Genomic DNA, 20,271 nt, shown 5'->3' with positions numbered 1-20,271 from the left:
TTTGCTGTTGCTCGCCCACGATCATGGGATCCATGGGAGGCTACGCGACAGTAATTGTTTGTAAATCTTCTGTGACTAGCAAAGTAAGTTGAATATGCGAGGCTCCTTTAAAAGGTGTAACTCGATTCAGACTAGGCTGTGCAGATCGAGAAGTTGCCCACCTGAGGACTTCTAAGCAAAGACAAATCTGATAAGATTCAATCAATGTCTTTATTTCCTTGATTTTAATTTATATTTTTTCTATTACCTCTTAATTATATGGAAATCATTCATTTTGAGGTTTGTTTTACGGATCAATCGAAATTATTCATGTTTAAACGTTTCATTTTTTTTGCTCCTATGTTTTTTTCGATAATTAACTCGTAACTCGATTCAGACTAGGCTGTGCAGATCAAGAAGTTTCCTACCTGAGGACTGCTAGACAAAGACAAATCTAATGAAATTCAATGTATTTCTTTATCATCTTGATTCACAATATTCGTTTGAATTAGACGCTGTGTAGATCTGATCACCTGAGGACTGCTAAGCAAAGACGAATCTAGGTGAAATTTAATGCGTGTCTTATCACCTTGATTCTATGATTTTTGTTTGTTTTTGTTATTATTTTTTCTTAAACATATGGAAATCGCTGATTTTGAGATTGTTTTGATGAATTGAAATCGATCAAGATTGCTCATCTTTGAACGTTTTTTGCTCTATCTTTTTGTTCAATAATTTGGCATAAGCTTTGTCTTGATTATTGTTACTCTGCTTATTGTAGTATGCAAAAATCCCTATATTAGCTTCTGTATTATTAAGAAAAACCTTAAATGTGTGTTATCATATGATATCATTTTGGGTTTGTCTTAAATCTTTTTTTTTCTCTCTGGGCCGCGGTGATTAGGGGTATGACCTCACTATTTTTCATTGCTGAAAATGTTTCGCATGCTCAATCACAATGTCATCTATGAATGGGGTAGTATTTTATACCCTGTACAATTTTTTGCATCTGGGGTACCTGGGGTATTTATGAGTGTCTTATTTCTAACTTTTTCTAAGGAAGTGCTCAAGTCAACAGTCTTACTTTCTACTAAGGTGGTCCCTTAAAACCTATGAATGTTTATACAAGCCTGAAAATTATCACTCATTTAAATGGTAATAAGTCTTAAATCCCATAAGATATTTTGTTTCTATATATAGTGGGTCTATATAGTGGTATTTAAGAGTTTCTTATATCTAACTTTGTTTAAGGAAGTGTTCAAGTCAACAGTCTTACTTTCTACTAAGGCGGCCCCTTAAACATATGAATGTTTATTGTCTGATAAATCTGTTAGTAATGTTATAATGTTGAATTAGTCGATACGTAATGTTATTAGTCTGAAAATTATCACTCATTTAGATGGCAATCGCTCTTAAATCCCATAGATATTTATTTTTTTGTTTCTATATATAGTGGGTCAAGAAGGTATCTTGAATTTATCTTCGGTTAATTAATAACTTTTAGCGGTGTGAACGTACTTTGTTGCCTGAAGGTATTGCTCAACTTGTCGGCCGTATTAGTTTTGGAAATCCGTATTGTTGGGTAGAGACGAAGGTTGAGATGTAATGTTCATGTAACTTGCAGAGGGAACATTACCTTTAGACCAGCAGACTAGTAGTCGTTGCCCAACTTGGAGAGTGAACATAACCCTTAAACTAGCAGATTAGTAATTTTGCACAACTTACTAAGGGCACGTAAGCCCGAAACTAGCAGATTAGTGTTTTTGCGCAACCTGCTGAGAGAACATAAACCTTAAAGTAGCAGATTAATATTTGCGCAACTGGCTGGTAGAACATAAACCTTAAACTAGCAGATTAGCAACTTGCTGAGGGAACATAAACCTTAAACATGTAGATTAGTAATTTTGCACAACTTGCTCAGGACCTTAAACTGGCAGATTAGTGTTAAGAATTCGAAGCTAATGCAACATTGATACAAGTGTCTTGTCCTATCGGTGATAAATTGTCTCAAGATTATTAGGCTTGTCTGAAGATTATAAATTTCAGAGAGAACGAGAACATAAACCTTAATTACAAACAATCAGCTTCAAAATAAAATTTAAGTATTATCTTATTCTTGTATGTAGTGCTAGATGGCCTTGGCGTTAATAAGTATATATTGGCATCGGCATTGCTAAGTATATATTGCACTGCATTTCAGTGACGTGCTATTTGCCTCTCTCTAATATCCTATTGCAAGCATCACAACACGTCGTTATTGAACAACAATGATAACTTAAAAAATAATAATTCAACGTATCACAAAAATGATTATTCAAACTTCCGAAGTTCCTTGTCGAAGAACAATATATACATATGTGTATATAATATAATATGCCGGTTTAGAAAAGTTTGAAAGTAGTTTTTGTTAAGACCAGATAAAATTTTAATTGTTATGTGATTATTTTGAACTTAGAAAGTTTTAGAATCATTTTCGCAGTTTTTAACACGTGGAATACTTCTAGCCACCATCTGAAAAGAGTTATCTGCCTATTTATATTGATTATAGAGATTGCAGATTAGTGATACATTAATTTTTTTTTTTTAATGTCATTTAACTAATTCCTTGAGGATTCGTGTCATTAGGAGTGCTTCTTTCAGTGGCATATGTAAAATTGTTATTGTTATATGAGAATTATTTTAATAGTATTTAATAGTGAGTTATGTTAATATTTTTTGTCCCTACTAATCCTGCCTTTTCTGATTTTGGGAAGGTGGTTTCGCTTGGGGACTACAGAAATTGTGGAAACATTTTTAGGTGATTGCTTACTATTTGCAACTTATAATTGTTTCTAAATACATTTTTAAGAATGCTCTTCTAAGTCAGTGGCAACCGATCTGGGTGCATAGAATTTCTGCCATGGATTTTAGAAAGGGGTTTTTACGATCCTTTAATGTGTTACATTTCTAAAATGATATTTTAGTAGATACCTAAAGTGCAGATCCAGAAATGTGCTGGAAACACTGTTTTATATTTTCAATTTAAGATCCTTTTTGCATGTTTTCTGTATCAAAGAGTACGAGTAAAGTATAAGAGCAAAATTGACGCTAGTGTCAACAAAAAAGGTAAAATTTCTGCATTTGAGCTTAATGAAAGTATTTAAATCAATGAAAATCAGCTACCTTTGAACATTTCGTCATCTTTACCATTGTTGTGTTTTCTTGATATTTTTTAGTGGGTCCTTTATTAGTATTTTTTTAGCGGGTCCTTTATTATTATTATTTTTTTTTATGGAAAAATAACATACAGGTCCAATCACATGTCAATGTGCCAGTTAGATAATTTGCCCCCCTGTGTGCAATTAAATAAAAAAGGATGTTTTTTTTTTCAAACGAAAGTAAAGGGTGAAATGAAAATCTAAATCGAATAGAAATTAATCCGTATATGAGGATGCAATACCTCTCCTCAGCCCATGCTATTTACGTTATTGTTTTATGGTACACTTGTACTTAAGAAGTCTTCATAATTGATTATTATTACTCTGCTTATTAAGTATACGAAAGTTACTACGTGAGTTTTTGCATAACGTAGAATCAATCAATTTTTGTTGTCATTTGATATCTTTTTGTGTTTTTTCTAAATCTTGCTGTTTTTTTTTTTTTTTTTTTTTTTTTTTTTTTTTTTTTTTTTTTTTTTTTTTTTTTTTTACCGCGGTGATAGGGTGTGTCCTCGCTAATTTTCTCTGCTGAAAATGTTCTTCACGCTCAGTAACAGTGGCATCTATGAATGAGGATAGTATTTAAAACCCAGTTAAAACTTTTGTTGCATATGGGGTACTTGGGATTCTTATGAGTGTCTTATCTCTTAACTTCGTCTAAAGAAGTGTCCAACTCAATAACTTTTTACTAGGGTGGCCCGTGAAAACCTTTGAGTTTTGATACAAATCTGTGAAAATTATCACTCATTCAAATGCCAATAAGTTTTAAATCCTGCGAGATAATTTTTTTTCTATGTTGTAGAAGTACTTGTTCTATAGTACCTAGACGTGTCTTTTTGAATTTATTTTTGGTAAAGTGAAATTTTGTTTGTGTGAAGGGACTTTGTAGCACGATCCGTAAAATCACACAAGAACAGACCACATTCTAGTATTTTTCCACTTCTTTATATCCGCGGTTGTTTCTGAGCCAAGAGTTCTAAAATGTTTTGTGAAGGCGACCTCTAAATAAGAAGTGTATGTCTCGTAGCAAATTTTATTCATGTTTTGCAATTGCTGTTCCATATACTCAAAATCATAGACTCAGTTCAGGGGAGGTGATATGAAAGCAATTGTTGGAAAATAAACTGTGATTTGCAAAGTTAGCTGGATTTGCGAAGCACCATTTAAATGGTGTAATTATATTCAAATTAGTCCCCAGATACAAGACCTTGCAGAAGCCGTAATTGGAAACGCCCCTTCAAGAAAAAAAATGCCTTACAATCTAATTACATTTGTATATTGAATTGGCTCTCGAATTATTGGGTTGATATATGCTCATTGATGTTATTTTGAATAAGTTCTATCATTGTTTTTAAATTGCTCCAATTCACCAAAACGTAAAAGTGTATAAAATGTATTTTTCAGAATCAAGATCACTCCCCTTCGAATATCTTATTGATTTCTCCTATAAATTTTATTGCTTTTTGGATGGAGGGGGGCTCCTTTGATAATTTGATTATGCACGTCAGTCGTGTTTTTTTTTCAGGGGCTTGATGCGTTTCTCCTTAAGAAATGATCCTCCTATCATTTTTGTGCTTTGTGTAGTTACGGCAAAACTTTTGAATTTCATTTATTTTAGTTTACGCAAATGCATGTTCGATGATGAAAAGGGATATTGTCTTCTTTCTGTACAATCTCGCATGAGCGGGCCACATACGAGTATATTTATTACTCATTTATGCCCGCGGGAAGGTCTGAGTCAAGAGTCTTAAAATGCTCTATCAGAGCGACCACTGAAAATGAGGTGCAGAAGAATAGAAAGGCATGATTTGCTGTTGCTTGCCCACGATCATGGGATCCATGGGAGGCTACGCGACAGTAATTGTTTGTAAATCTTCTGTGACTAGCAAAGTAAGTTGAATATGCGAGGCTCCTTTAAAAGGCGTAACTCGATTCAGACTAGGCTGTGCAGATCAAGAAGTTGCCCACCTGAGAACTGCTAAGCAAAGACAAACCTGATGAAATTTAATCTATGTCTTTATCATCTTGATTTTACAATTTTTGTTTTCAATTAGATGTCTGCCAAAGTTTTCTTTTTGTTATTATTGTTTCTTTAGTATATGGATAGCACTGCTTTTGGGATTGTTTGAATGATTTGGAATTGATTTAAATCGCTCATCTTTAAACTTTTCATAGTCATTATTTGCTCTTTGTCTTTTTGTTAGATACCTTGCATTAATTTTATCTCAATTTTTGTTATTATACCTGTTATTGTATGCGAAAATCGCTGTATGTGATCTTCTAAGTAATTAAAAAAGATAATCAAAATATTTTTGCTTCGAATATCCTGTTGTTTTTTTTTCTATATGTCTTGTTGAAAATATTCCATAAGCTCAGTCACAATGCCATCTATGAATGAGGATAGTATTCCGTACCCTCTGCAATCTCTTGCATGCGAAGTACTTGTGAGTTCCTTATCTTTCAAGTCTTCTCAGAGTAGTGTTCAAGTTAATAGTAACTTTCTACTAGGATCATTTATCAAAACCTGCGAGTTTTGCTTTCGTTTTTCAGTAGTGCCAATTTACGAAAATTGAAGGGATGGGGAGTGGGAAATATATTTTTCAGAAAAAAAGTCACTCCACTTCCAGTATCCTATTGCTTTCCACTGTAAATATTGTTGTTTTGTGTGACCGGGGGGGGGGGGGCTTACTTGGCTAATTTAATTATGGTTTCAGTAGCAATTCTTATAAGAGACTTGAAGCACTCCATCGCCTTAATAAGATTGTCCCCATTTTTCCTGCTTTGTTCGTATATGGCATCAAATAATTAATCTCTTCAGTTTATGTTTATGCAAACGTATGTTTGATGATTTAAAGGGTTATTGTTTTGGTCTGTATAATTTCGCATGAGTGGGCCACATATAAATATTTTTTATTACCCATTTATGCCCGAGGGACGGTGTGAGTCGAGAGTCTTAAAACGCTCTATCAGGGCGGCCAGTGAAAAAGAGGTTCAGAAGAATAGAATGTTATGATTTGCTGTTGTTTGCCCACGATCATGGAATCCATGGGAGGCTGCGTAGCACGAATTGTCTGTAAATCTTCTGTGACTAGCAAAATAAGTGTAATATGCGAGGCTCCTTTAAAAGGCGTAACTCGATTTAGAATAGGCTGTGTAGATCAAGTAGTTGCCGAGCTGAGGACTGCTAAGCAAAGACATCTGATAATAATTAATCAATGTTTTTCACCTTGATTTTTCGATTTTTTTTTTTTTTTTTTTAGATTCTAAGTTTCACTTTTATAGACTTAGAAAGGTGTCAAAGCTCATTGAAGTTTAGTGCCTTTGCTGGGGGAGGGAGAGGAAGTCGTTCTTGAATTCACAGTTGCTACTAGTTCAGTCACAATGCCATCTATGAATGAGGATAGTATTCCCTACCCTCTACTATCTCTTGCATGTAGGGTACTTGTGAGTATCTTATGTCACATTTTCTGCCCTCCCAATATTAGTTTCTACTAGTTATGAGTATGACTACTGGATTTATGGATATTTGAGTATTTACTGGAATTCCTGTTCGTTTAGGGTTTCATTTATTTGTTTGTGGTTATGTGGTAGTTTTACGTCTGAAAAATCGCTTGACTCTATTTTGCTTATTTTTTGGTTTAATTTAGCTCTAATTTTCTCTGAAAAACTTATCTTGTGAAACAAGTTTTCTGATTAATTACTGTTCGTTTTTTAGTGACATAGTTTTTTCATTTGTAAAGAAACTATTATTTTAAATCTTTTCGTTTTTTGATCTTTCAAATTATCGAAAAAAAAGACGAGAAAAAACGGAATGTTCAATGATTAGCAATTTTGGTCGGTTTCAATACATCAAAACAAAATGGGGACAACTCTTTTTTTTAAGGTGGAAGGCTTCGTGTTTTTTGCCTTCTATCTTTTTGTTCGATAATTCGGCATAAACTTTGCCTTGGTTATAATTACTCTTCTTATTATAGTATATGAAAATCACTTTGTGAGCCTCGGCATAATTTCGAAAACATCAGTTTGTGTTTTCATGTGATATCATTTTGTGTTTGGTCCATGTTCCTTTTTTTATTTTTTATTTCTTGGCCATGTTGGTTTGGGGTGCTGAGTCACAAAGGTCACTTCTATGTATCGTAGCAAAGTTCACTTTTCACAATTGCTGCTGCATATACCCAAAATCTAGACTAAGTTCATGGGAGATGATTTTAATAGTGTTTGTCCCTACTAATCCTGCCTTTTCTGATTTTGGGAAGGTGGTTTCGCTTGGGGACTACAGAAATTGTGGAAACATTTTTAGGTGATTGCTTACTATTTGCAACTTACAATTGTTTCTAAATACATTTTTAAGAATGCTCTTCTAAGTCAGTGGCAACCGATCTGGGGTGCATAGAATTTCTGCCATGGATTTTAGAAAGGGGTTTTTACGATCCTTTAATGTGTTACATTTCTAAAATGATATTTTAGTAGAGACTTAAAGTGCAGATCCAGAAATGCGCTGGAAACCCTGTTTTATATTTCCACTTTAAGATCTTTTTTGCATGTTTTCTGAATCAAAGAGTACGAGTGAAGTATAAGAGCAGAATTGGCGCTAGTGTCAGCAAAAAAGGTAAAAATTTCTGCATTTGAGCTTAATGATAGTATTTAAATCAATGAAAATCAGCAACCTTTGAACATGTTGTCATTTTTACATTGTATATTATATTTTCTTGATTTTTTTTTATGAAAAAATAACATACGGGTCCAATCACATGTGCTAGTTAGATAATTTGTCCCCGTGTCTGCAATTAAATATAAAAGGATGTTTTTTTTTTTTTCAAACGGAACTAAAGGATGAAATGAAAACCTAAAACGAACAGATATTAATCCGTATATGAGGACAGGATGCCTCTCCTCAGTCCCTGCTATTTACTTTAATGTTTTACGGTGCACTTGTACTTAAGAAGTCCTTCGTAAATTGAGGGTGGGGGGAGGAAACAAGTCAAGCTTCAGAGAAAATAAGTCTAACTTTAGCAAAAAGAGTGGGGAGTTGAAGAGGGTGGGGGTATCTTCCTCATTTATTTGTGTGTTTACATATTTGAGTATTTATACATTTGAAAATTACTATGTCACGTCAGAAACAAAGTATAATCAGAGTCTCCAAGATTTTCAGTGCTACCTTCGGCTGGAATTTTTTCGGCAGTTAATATTCAAAAAACTAGGTAACATAGCATGTTCTGGGATTATTTATAACTGAAATATATGGGCTATCGCGTGAATCGACATTTCAGGTTGGAAGACCTTTTTTGGAAAATACTTGTCAAAAGATGCAGTATTGTAGTCGTCAAAGACCCCTACATGAAACTCTTAGTTGAGGATCTTAAAAAATGCTTCAGCAGGGTACCCATGAAAAACGGTGTAGATGAATAATAAGACAATTGTCAAGCGGGTGTTGTACTTGTGTGACCCTGGGTCAAGGACCTGTCTACAGAAGGCAAAGCGTCAGCAATTGTTTTTAACTCATCCTGTCCTAAGCTAAGTAAGCAGATAATGCGAGGCATCTTTAAAAGATGCTGCGCGATTCAGGCTTGGCTTTGAAGATTGACAGGTACCCCCCCCCTCAGAACTCAAAAAGAGGAATCTCACAAAAAAAAATTATCGGTGCTCCTGCATTCGCGGTATGGTAGAATAATTTGCAAGAAGAAAAGATACCTGAATTAACATCCCTAAATAAAATAATTTTGATCTGGATCACAGGAACATTAATGAATAAGGATAGTGTTTCCTTCCGTGTACAATCTCTTGCACATGGACATCTGTTTCCTTTCCTGTACAATCCCTTACACGTGGACATCTGTTTCCTTTCCTGTACAATCCCTTACACGTGGACATCTGTTTCCTTTCCTGTACAATCCCTTACACGTGGACATCTGTTTCCTTTCCTGTACAATCCCTTACACGTGGACATCTGTTTCCTTTCCTGTACAATCCCTTACACGTGGACATCTGTTTCCTTCCGTGTACAATCTCTTGCACGTGGACATCTGTTTCCTTTCCTGTACAATCCCTTACACGTGGACATTTATGAGTGTCATATCACTATATCACTTATTTCTGCCAAATAAGTGTTTGAATCAAGAGCCCTCAAATGCTCTGGACCAGGACGACTGTAAAAAAAGTGAAAATTTCTGCATTTGTGCTTAATGATAGTATTTAGAATTAGCTACCTTTGAACATGTCGTTATTTTTCACTGTATGTTATTGTATTTTCTTGTTTTTTGGAGTCGGTCCTTTATTAATCTTTTTCTTTTTTTAATGGGAAAATAACATGTAGGTCCAACCACATGTCATGTGTGAGTTAAATAATTTGTCTATGTATGGAATTAATCTAATTTCCCTTTGTTTAAGGTTCCTGTGTTGAAGCCTATGGAGTTAATGGTGGAAGCATCTCCGCGACGTGTTTATCCTAATGCTCATACGTATCATATAAACAGTATATCAGTGAATTCTGATCAAGAGACATATTTATCTGCGGACGATTTAAGAGTTAATTTATGGCATTTAGATATTACTGATCAGAGTTTTAATATAGTTGACATTAAGCCAGCCAATATGGAAGAATTAACTGAAGTCATAACTGCTGCCGAATTTCATCCAACTGATTGTTCTCATTTTGTATATAGTTCTTCTAAAGGGGTTATTCGACTCTGCGACATGAGACAGTCGGCTCTCTGTGATAAACATGCAAAATGTAAGTATGGTCATCTTATGTTTGCTTGTTTCTTCGCGTTAACAAATAATGGTGTAATCAATGATAACATTTTACTAATACAGTCCGTTGATTTTGAATTAAAATCTAGTAGTTGTAGGCATCAAGCCATGGCTAATTGTAGAAAAAGCCAGGACAGATAGTCCTGGTGGGAGGCAAATCTGGCATAAGCCCTTTTTAGGATTGTATGAAAGTAATTTCATTTCGCTTGTTAATAGATAAGTCTATCATCCATCCGTCCATACATCATTCCTAGGGCTGCAAGTCCCCTGGACTTGCAGGCGGACGGCGAGACGTATAGTTTTCCTAGTATTCGCATCTAAATATAAACTACGTATACATAAAGTAACATTTATAAACACCATAATATATACATAGAGTTGCATTTAAGAATAAACTTTCTTAACCAATAGCCGAATCGTGTAAATTCAGTTTTGATGTTTCTGAGATTTTAGCATTAGCAACTAAATACATTCAAATCAATGTGTAATTTTGTATGACGATGGCTATGGCTGTGATTTTCATATATTTTATATGTTTAGTGCTTTTTTATGACAAGAACTGCCACTGATCGGCGTGACCGTGTAAGGTGTTCGAAAATAATCGTTTTGTTATTACATAAAAAAAAAACACCAAAAAATCGATAACAGTGACTAATATTTTAGTTGCATAAAAGTTGATAGGTTTGTCATCTGAACGGTTCAAGTTCGTTTCACCGTCATTTTGTGTCACCAGTAGTGTCAGTATTAGTTAAAGAAAGATTAACATTTGTTTCTTAGGTAAAAAAAAAATTTTGATGGACTTAAAAAGCAAAGATAAAAAATAAAAACGAACAAAAATTATTGCTACGAAACATATACGCGAAACTTATACGCGAAACTTGCTCAGATAAACTAACTTCTATGCTTTCGAATCTTTAAGAACTACCGCTTTACTGAAAATACAAAACAGACAAAAAATTTCCTTCAAAGACTTATAGGAGTCTCAACTGTCTTTCACCTTCATTGGCCATCATATTGATAACTTTCAGCATACCATATCAAGATAGGCTAGTTTTTTAGCATTGATTAGGCCTTTCTTTTTCTGATTAACTCATAATCGTCAAGTGCTTCGGTCAATAAGACCCCAAAGCACTATAAAAAAAGGAAAAAAGTGTAAATGACGCTCTAACGTTTTGAAGGTTTTTATTTATTTTTGTGGGAGAAGGGGGGTTGGAGTCTACTCACAGTCGTGTTAAATTCTGTTTGTTTCAAGTTTGACGTTATTATATACTTAATTTTTGTTCATTTCAAGATTCATCTGTCCATCCAATGCAGTGTTGATTATCTTTATATTTAATTTGATTGTTTATTAAACTATATTTTTTTTTCTTTATCGACTGAGACTGATCTTCTTCCATTGATTTTACGTTACACATTACCATCAGTCATTTGCCCTGAAAACATCGAGAAGGGGTGTCCCCCTTCCCTATTTCCGATGGCCCTGTCAACAACTAATGTGTATGGTACCAGTTAACCCCCTGCGATCAAGAACACACCCACTAAGCGTATATCAGAAGGTTTTCCCGTCTGATTACTCGTATGGACTACGTGACTTTTCAGGAGCAACTGCGCAACTGTGTAGCATTACTTCCTCTGTAATGTGAAAGGTCAAATTATAGTTTCTTGATACTTTTAAATCGATTGGCTGTCTTGGAATTTTTAATCGACAGCAACTGGTGTCTTTATGAGGCAAAATCGTAGTTTGGTTCCACAAAATAGCAGAGAATCCCACTTTCAGATGGTATGTTCTTGCAGTAACTTTAAAAGGGCTCAAGAACTTTTAATCTTTGCCCGATAGAGTCCTTTTCCGGTTTTTTAGGACCTTTGGTCCGATGCAATAACACATGAAAAAAAAATTAAAACGAACTCGCATTCGTGATATTTCCTCTGGAAAAACAAGAGTAAATTTCCTCGTTCTTGTAGATGGGAGCTTGAACACTCCATATAAGGGTTGAATTATATTCTAAATCTAGAGTTATGATTTTCATTGAAAATACTTGCCTTTTTGGGGGTGTTTTTCCAACTTTTCCGAAATCAGGAATATTTTCCAGGGCTCTTAGCGTTTGTTATGGGACGTTTAACTTAATTAACTTTTAGGATTTGAGTTCATAGTGCTGCTATTCTGTTTTATAGAGTTTCTGTTTTCTGGTTTATAGAAATTCTGTTTTTTAGTGTTTCTTTTACTGTTGAGCTGAGTCGTACAGATTACCAAAGATTGTCCTTTTTGGCCAACCGTCTGGGGCTATCCGGAAAGCAGATGGTCCTTGTCTGGGTTGGAAGGATGTCATAAATAAAGATTTAAAGGAAATGGGAACTTTCTGGGAGGGTGTAAAGAGGGAGGCTTTAAATAGATTAGATTGGAGGAGGAGCGTGCGTAGCTGTGTTGGCCTCAGGCGGCTTGGTGCTGCAGTGAGTTATTAGAAGAAGCAGAAGTTCCTTACTAACAGTTTGTTACCTCGAACTGTTTGATACTAATTTAGCAAAAATGCATGCCCACCCCCAAACACAACAGCATGTATGTCAGCACAGTAAAACCTATAGCGAATATTTGAATGTAGTAATTTTACCGTTCAAATTACTCATGTCTCTTAAATTCTGTCTAAAAGAACTTCTTGAAATTAAGTGATGTATGGTTCAATGATGAAAATGGACACAGAATCTTGATCTGCACAATCTCGCATGAGCGGGCCACGCACGAGTGTTTTTCACTCTTCAATGCCCGCGGGAAGGTCTGAGTCAAGAGTCTTAAAACTCCCTATCAGGGTGACCCCTGGATAAGAGGTGCAGAGTAGAAGCAAGGCATGTTGTGTCGCACAGTTGTTGTTGCTTTTACCCAGGATCATGGACTTGGTCTACCCAAGTCTAAAGGAGGAAATGCAGCAACAACTTTTGAAAGCCTACTGTGACTTGCTAAGTTAGTTTAATTTGCGAGGCATCTTCATTATAAAGGTGTAACTCGATTCAGACTAGTCTGTGCAGATCAAGAGCTTGTCCAGCTGAGAACTGTGAACAGCAAGAGAAATCTTAAAATTGCAATTTGTACTATATGTTATTTTTAAATTGTTTAATGTTTTATAGTATTTGAGGAACCAGAAGATCCAGCAAGCCGGAGCTTCTTCTCAGAAATCATTTCTAGCATCTCAGACGTAAAATTTTCGAAATCTGGCCGTTACATGATCTCAAGAGATTATCTCTCCGTGAAAGTTTGGGACTTGCATATGGAATCAAAGCCTGTTGAAACATACTTTGTAAGTTTTTTTCTTTTATTTGTCTCAGACATATTGACACGATAATGATTATCTTGACAATTAGAGACATGCTGAAAATATTTTGAGTCTTCAGATGCCATTAAGCTTTTGTGCCAAAAAATTGTCTTTGTGCACAGTAGCTTTTCCAAAGCAACTACGTATGCCAATTTAATATGATAATACCGAAGCTGCTGAAATATGCATGGTTTCAAATCAAGCAGATTTAAGGAATACAAATTTTATTTTAAATCTTTTTTTAAAGTTGTTAGTTACTACCCTCCTGTAACTGGGTTGCACGATCTTGCATAGTCCACGACACTGTCGTACTCGCTGGTGACCGAAAATGTTCTAATATGACCTGCTATAAAGGAACGATCGAGTAAAAATTTAAATAAAACATCAAATGAAATATGTTGGAAAGCAACCTTCATCAATTCTACTTTCTCGTTATTTGGAGACTCAAAATGCCTTCAATTGTCACCATTTGGAGACCCAAACTACATTCAGCTTGTCTTCATTAGCAAGCAATAGTTAATAAAGACTATTGTGGGTTAGTTCCAGTGGTAAATTTATACTTTGCTACTCATTGACTATCATATGTGGTAAGGCTCCACTGTTTTGTCACCATTTGGAGACCCAAACTACATTCAGCTCGTCTTCATTAGCAAGCAATAGTTATTAAAGACTATTGTGGGTTAGTTTCAGTGGTAAATCTATCCTTTGCTTCTCATTGACTATCATATGTGGTAAGGCCTCACTGTTTTGTCACCATTTGGAGACCCAAACTATATTCAGCTCGTCTTCATTAGCAAGCAATAGTTAATAAAGACTATTGTGGGTTAGTTTCAGTGGTAAATCTATCCTTTGCTTCTCATTGACTATCATATGTGGTAAGGCCTCACTGTTTTGTCACCATTTGGAGACCCAAACTACATTCAGCTCGTCTTCATTAGCAAGAAATAGTTAATAAAGACTATTGTGGGTTAGTTTCAGTGGTAATTCTATCCTTTGCTTCTCATTGACTATCATATGTGGTAAGGCCTCACTGTTTTGTCACCATTTGGAGACCCAAAATGCATTCAGCGTGCCTTCAATTGCAGGCAATGATTAATAAAGGCTGCTGTGGGTTAGTTCCAGTGATAAATTTATATTTCGCTTCTCATTGACTGTATCTTATGTTGTCGGACCTCACTATTTTCATTATATTTCAACATTGTAGAAAAAAGCCAAGACAGATTGTTCAATTAGTGGGCAGCCCAGTCAAGGGTTAATTTTATCTCTTTGATTGCCGTTGTTACTGTCTGCCATTTATGCTACACCTTTCCGTGCATGTGTGTCCCTTCACAAATGCCGACCTAGAGTCGTACCTGTTGGAGGTTCTCGCTGGGGAACACACGCAGGTGGACTACGGGTTGACTTACTTGAAAATTTTCCTCTCATGGCTATCACTCGACAATGCTGAACTAGAGTCAACCCTCTCATGCTAATTCACGGTGGGGTTGGGTTCAACCTGTTGGAGGTTCTCTCTCGGGTTAATTCACGGTCGAGGAAGGGGGAAGCAGTATATTGACAAATTTGGCAATCTATTTACAACTGATTACCCCCCCCCCCCAAAGAAATGAATATGAATGAATGGAAATAATAGTCCCATTCAAGGCCTACAAGGGCCTCCTGCAATCTGCCTCGACTCTTATGCAAGTGAACTTGCAATTATAAGCCAGTGATGAATAAGGACTGCTGTGGGTTAGTTCCAGCCGTTAAATTTAGGTTTTGTCTCTGGCAGAATTTATCACATATGGTTCAGGTAAATGGAAAAGGTTTATTGCGTTTTTCAAAAATTAGTTAAAGGTGTAAATATTTGTCAGCTGTACAGATCGTTTTTATTGTTGTAACCCTCCCCCCCCCCCCCAAGCATAAATTGAAGGTAGTCATCTCCCCAAAACCCTTGTAAGAAAGGAATTTCTTTGCTTTATTGTCTCGTTTTATCAGTAAACATTACCTATCAACAACTATTCGTTTATTCATGCTTATGTTTTTTGTTTTTTTGTTTTTTTGGGGGGGGGGTCTTTTTTGTACTTGTATAAAATATCGCTCGCTCCTACTTTCTAGGACTGTAATGAAAGAAAGTTTAAGATGTCTCGGCCATGTTTTATGGAAGAAGGATGTGCCAAAAATCATGTTTATGCCATCTTATGCCGGACGGAAACAGGTCGTCTCCTAATGGGGTGGGAGGATGTCTTGAGGAAGGATTTGAGTTAGAATTTCATGGGAGGGGATGAAGCTTTTAACAGATTAGTATGAATGAGCAGTGTGTATAGCTCTTTTGGGCTCGGGTGGTTCAGTACTGCAATGAGTTTTTAACTGTATACATCTCTAGTTGTACATTATTTTTTTTTAATTTATATTTAATAAATAAAATGAAATGAATGCAAATATGTAAACAGTTTGCTAATCGACTCTTGTATATACCCCCCCCCCCCTTGGTTGAGAAGCAAATATAAATTTGATCTGTATTTACAGTTCAAGATGCACAGAGCCATTTTCACCACGTTTTGCTTAACTTGTTTTTTCAGTCAACTACCTATTGGTATCTAATTTTAAAATGTGCATCATGTTATACTTTTAGAGTTTATTTTGAAGTATGTATATCAAAAGTATTCTGCAGAATCGAAAAATTTGTTTTCCCTCTTCTAAGTCCATTTGTAAAATGTGTTTTATTTTTTTTCGAAAGTATTTATATCTTATAGGAAGTAGGAGAAATTTGTCAGGACAAATAAGGTTTCAGTACATTTAGCGAAAAGACATCAGACATGATTTTATGCTATTTACAAAACCAAATCCCCGTCCGTCAGTTTTTTTCTCATTTTACAGTTTTTTTTCAATGTGACTCCTCCTATAAATTATTCTCCCTATTAAAAGATGGAAAGATGGGAAAAACTGACTTTCAAAATCCATCTTTGACAGTGTACAAGAGGTTTTACAAAAAAGTTCGTTCTTTTTGGACCGTGCAAATATAAATTGAGTTCGCTTAAGTTGGAAAAAATATCCGCTAAATGAGTGAGCTTGAGAATGAATTTGTTGTCTAGTAGATGTTTAAAATATTCAGTTTTACATTTACAGTTTCATTTTACAATTTCTTTGTTTCCATTTTACAGTTTTTTTTCTCATGTGACTCCTCTTATAAATTATTCTCCCCATTAAAAGATAAAAACATAAATAGTGCTTTCTTGTAAAATCCATCTTTGACTGAGTAAGAGGTAACATGAAAAGTAATTCTTTAAAACAGTTCTGCGACTCGCAAAGTTTGTCTGATGTGTGAGACACCTTTATGAAGGTGTAAACCGATTCAATTTGGTATATTTAGGGATAATGCCATTAATGCTTCTTGGCCTGGCCTTGATGCTATGACCCCTTTGAAAGTTATTGTTATCTACTGTACCATAATAAGGGACTTTTGTAGCAATTTTTCACTTTTAGGTTCACGAGTACCTGCGATCGAAGTTGTGTGCCCTATATGAGAATGACTGTATATTTGACAAGTTTGAATGCTGTTGGGGAAATAATGACCAGGCTATACTCACTGGGTCCTACAATAATTTTTTTCGCATGTTTGATCGAACTACTGCCAAGGACGTGACCCTGGAGGCCACAAGGGAAATAGCGCGACCGCGAACAGTCCTCAAACCTAAAAAGGTAATTTACAAAGCATCTTCCCATCGAGTTTCTCTGTTTTTCTCTCTCCTTTCCCCCTTGTTCTTCCTCTATTATCCCTTCTTTTACTAGTTTAAAAATATACGAGTAAATTATTTAAATTAAGGGGCTTAGTTTGTCGATTAATCTATTCACTGGAACCCATAGAAGTATAAAGTAATGAAGGACGAATTAAAATAAGTGAACTATGTAAGTTGTCATATATTTTAAGTATGTGCGGTTATAGAGTTAATCAAATTGGCGGCTTTTAATATTCATTGGTATTTAGTTCATCAATATTCTAAAATTATGTAATATTCATTGGTATTTTTAAACGGAATTAGTTATTGAGGAGTTCAAAAACGCCAGGTTTTTTGACATTACAAACAATTGAAAATTTCTTCGTCGAATACTGTTACTACTTGCAGTTTGATCAGCTTTTCTAGATACTTTTATTGTGTTTATATTTAAACTAAATCTAAAATCAATAAGATATTTGTTGATTTCAATGCCCTTCGCAAAGATGATATTTAAATTCCAGGTTTCAAGCTTCTGTAGCTGTTGCTTACGTTTTATAGATGTGATGTATGTTTTGCAGATGTAGCTTATGAAATAAAAACTAGTTTCTGGAAAAATTAAATGTAAATTTCATGAGACTCGATAATATGATATTTGTCCTATAGATGGCATTTAAGCCCCCGGATCCAAGCTTTTGCTGATGTTGTTTCATTTTTCATCTATCAGTAATTATATTTATTTATTTTTTTGAAGAAAGGCCGCTTTAAGTTACTTAAAAAAGAAAGACAGCCTTAATTTTCTTCCTGGAAAGTTAAATTTTCTACGATTGATAATCATATGCTTTCCCAGATGTTTCAAAATTTTGTCAATTGTTTGTTTTGTAATGGGTTGGAGAGTTTTCACGAGTGTTTTAGTTTTATTTGCTATATCAATAAATCTCTGTCTGTCTGTACGCATCAAAATATGTTTAAATATAATGCTCAAAAGTCCAGGTCTAAACTCCAACTAGATGCGGCTATGCTATTTCTTCATCAGTCCTTTAGCTCATCATCTCAGGTCACTTTAAAAACAACAATAAAATATTGTTAAACGCTATATTGTCTTTAATTATCTTTTGGGTTTTCGCGGTTTGATAATGTGATCATATAGCTAAGGAAGTTTGAATATCTTAGATAAGTAGAAAATGAGGAATTCCATATTTGCAGTAAAATGAAAATCGTCAATTTTTTCTGGCTTGTGGTCTGTGGCCTTTTTTTTTTAAAGCAAGGATTGGTAGTTTGTGCACACCTTTGCACGAGGGGGGGGGGGCTTATTCAACTTTATCCGTCTAGTGAATTTCATTTTTGAATCCACTTCTTTTTTTATTATTTTTTTATAATTAAAAGAGACCAGGTCGACAGTTTTTGAAAAAGGGAGTATTTTTTTTTGGGAGGGGGGGAAGGCAAGGTTAGATAATTTTTAACAAAAGTTAGTAGTAACACCATGATTCTCGTTCGGTGAATACGTAAATTAGACCATTAGGAATTTTGGCACAACTTGCTGTGGGACATAACCTTAAACTAGTAGATTAATAATTTTTGCTTAACTTGGAGATCGTATGTAACCCTTAAACTAGCAAATCAGTAATTTTACGTTCAGTTTCATGTGTAAAATTCTTTATGTTATATGAGAAGTTGTTTTAATAGGTTTTGTCCCTACTAATCCTGCCTTTTCTGATTTTTGGAAGGTGGTTTCGCTTGGGGACTATAGAAATTATGGAAACATTTTTAGTTGATTGCTTACTATTTGTAATTTACAATTGTTTCTAAATACATTTTTAAGAATGCTCTTCTAAGTCAGTGGCAAATGATCTGGGGTGTAAAGACTTTCTTTCATTGATTTTAGAAAGGGTTTTATATGATCATCTAATGTGTTACATTTCTAAAATGATATTTTAGTAGATACATAAAGCGCAGATCCAAGAAAAGTGCTGGAAACCTTGTTTTATATTTCCACTTTAAGACCCTTTTTGCATTTTGTTCGTGTCAAAGAGTACAGGGAACTTAAAAGCAAGAAGTGGCGCTTGTTTCAACAACAACAAAAAACTGTCGACACCATCTAGCATCTGGCGAAACTTGGTATTTTATCAAGCATTGTAATCATTTTTCTGTCAGGAATTGAGATCAGAGACTTATTGCTACTCTAATCTAACTAATTGCAATAATTAAATTAATTTTTATTATGAGATAATTTTTATAATGACATAAGTGTCAAATGTCGCCAAATGGTAAATTCTGAGTTCTGGGTTCTTTGTTTAACAATAAATTTCATAAAACAAAAATTACTTCAAGACAATCTCCCCCATAAGGCTCCATGGCCGGGAAAGAGCAAGAAAAAAAAATACCAACGCAAAAAATATATAAACAAGTTCTAGTCGCCCACCTTAATAATCCGCAAAAATGACAAGCTAGGTAGGGGGTAGCACATGATTTCACCAACTCAATTAAATATCCAACTCAATCCAGAGACATCAACTCCAAAGGGTACTGAAAATAAATTATTTACTAGCTAGAAAATCTCTAACATAATTTTTGACCATACCAAACGAGTGGCAGGTTCGTGCAAAGTCTGGGAGCGTGTTCCAGATCCTGTTGCAAGCTGTCAGAGGGTCGAAGTCAGACCTCACTGATGGAGTATGAAGAATCTGTAAATTGTTGGGAGTGCGGAGATGATAAGTCGATTGATCAGAAACAAAAGATATATTATTACATAGGACAGCAGGAAGATGGCCGTGCAACTGTAAAAAAAGAAAGAAGTACAAGAAAGACAATAGAGAGCTCTAAATTCAAGCAAGGGTTTAAGTGAAGATCGGTTAGTTTCCTGGATATGAGTCCTTGTTTTTTCATAAGGTTTGGAAGGGGCATCAGAAACGAGGAAAAAGCTGACATCCAAATAACGGAACAATATGAAACATAAGACTGAACAAGGCGACACTAGCGCTAGTTTCCGCTTTTTTAAGTTACCTATACTCCTTGGTCTGTATGTTAACATATGCATACAAACCATAGCGCTTGTGTTGCTTTTGCGTAATGGCTCTTTCTCTTCAGTAATTCCTGAAACCCTCAATTATAGATTAGTCTTTCGTTATACGAGATGAATGTGTATCTCGACAATTTTGTTCAAATTCAGATAACTTGTTACGTTTTTTTTGTTTCTTTTTTTGTTTTGTTTTTTTTAGCTGTTTTTCCATTATTATTATACCGGTTTTATGTTATGAGGCATAAAATGTGTCACTGAGGGGCGTTTTTAAGCATCATTTACATGATTGTTAACATAAACCTTAAAATTATAATAGTAGTTTCTGTCCCTAC

The 20,271-nt window shown here is 34.9% G+C and overlaps 1 protein-coding gene across 1 annotated transcript in view; it reads left to right on the top strand.

Moving 5' to 3' along the window:
* Positions 1–20,271, top strand: part of LOC136029988 (serine/threonine-protein phosphatase 2A 55 kDa regulatory subunit B delta isoform-like) — an 88,809-nt gene that overhangs the window by 54,353 nt on the left and 14,185 nt on the right. The window contains exons 6-8 of the mRNA XM_065708574.1: positions 9,564–9,906; positions 13,044–13,213; positions 16,691–16,906. Coding sequence (XP_065564646.1) covers positions 9,564–9,906; positions 13,044–13,213; positions 16,691–16,906 — 729 coding nt within the window. The remainder of the gene's footprint in view (positions 1–9,563; positions 9,907–13,043; positions 13,214–16,690; positions 16,907–20,271) is intronic.

Source organism: Artemia franciscana, chromosome 8 (genome assembly GCF_032884065.1).
Source record: "Artemia franciscana chromosome 8, ASM3288406v1, whole genome shotgun sequence".
NCBI lineage: Eukaryota > Metazoa > Arthropoda > Branchiopoda > Anostraca > Artemiidae > Artemia > Artemia franciscana.
The sequence above is the reverse complement of the archived record's forward strand: the minus strand, read 5'-3'. Positions and strand labels throughout refer to the sequence as shown.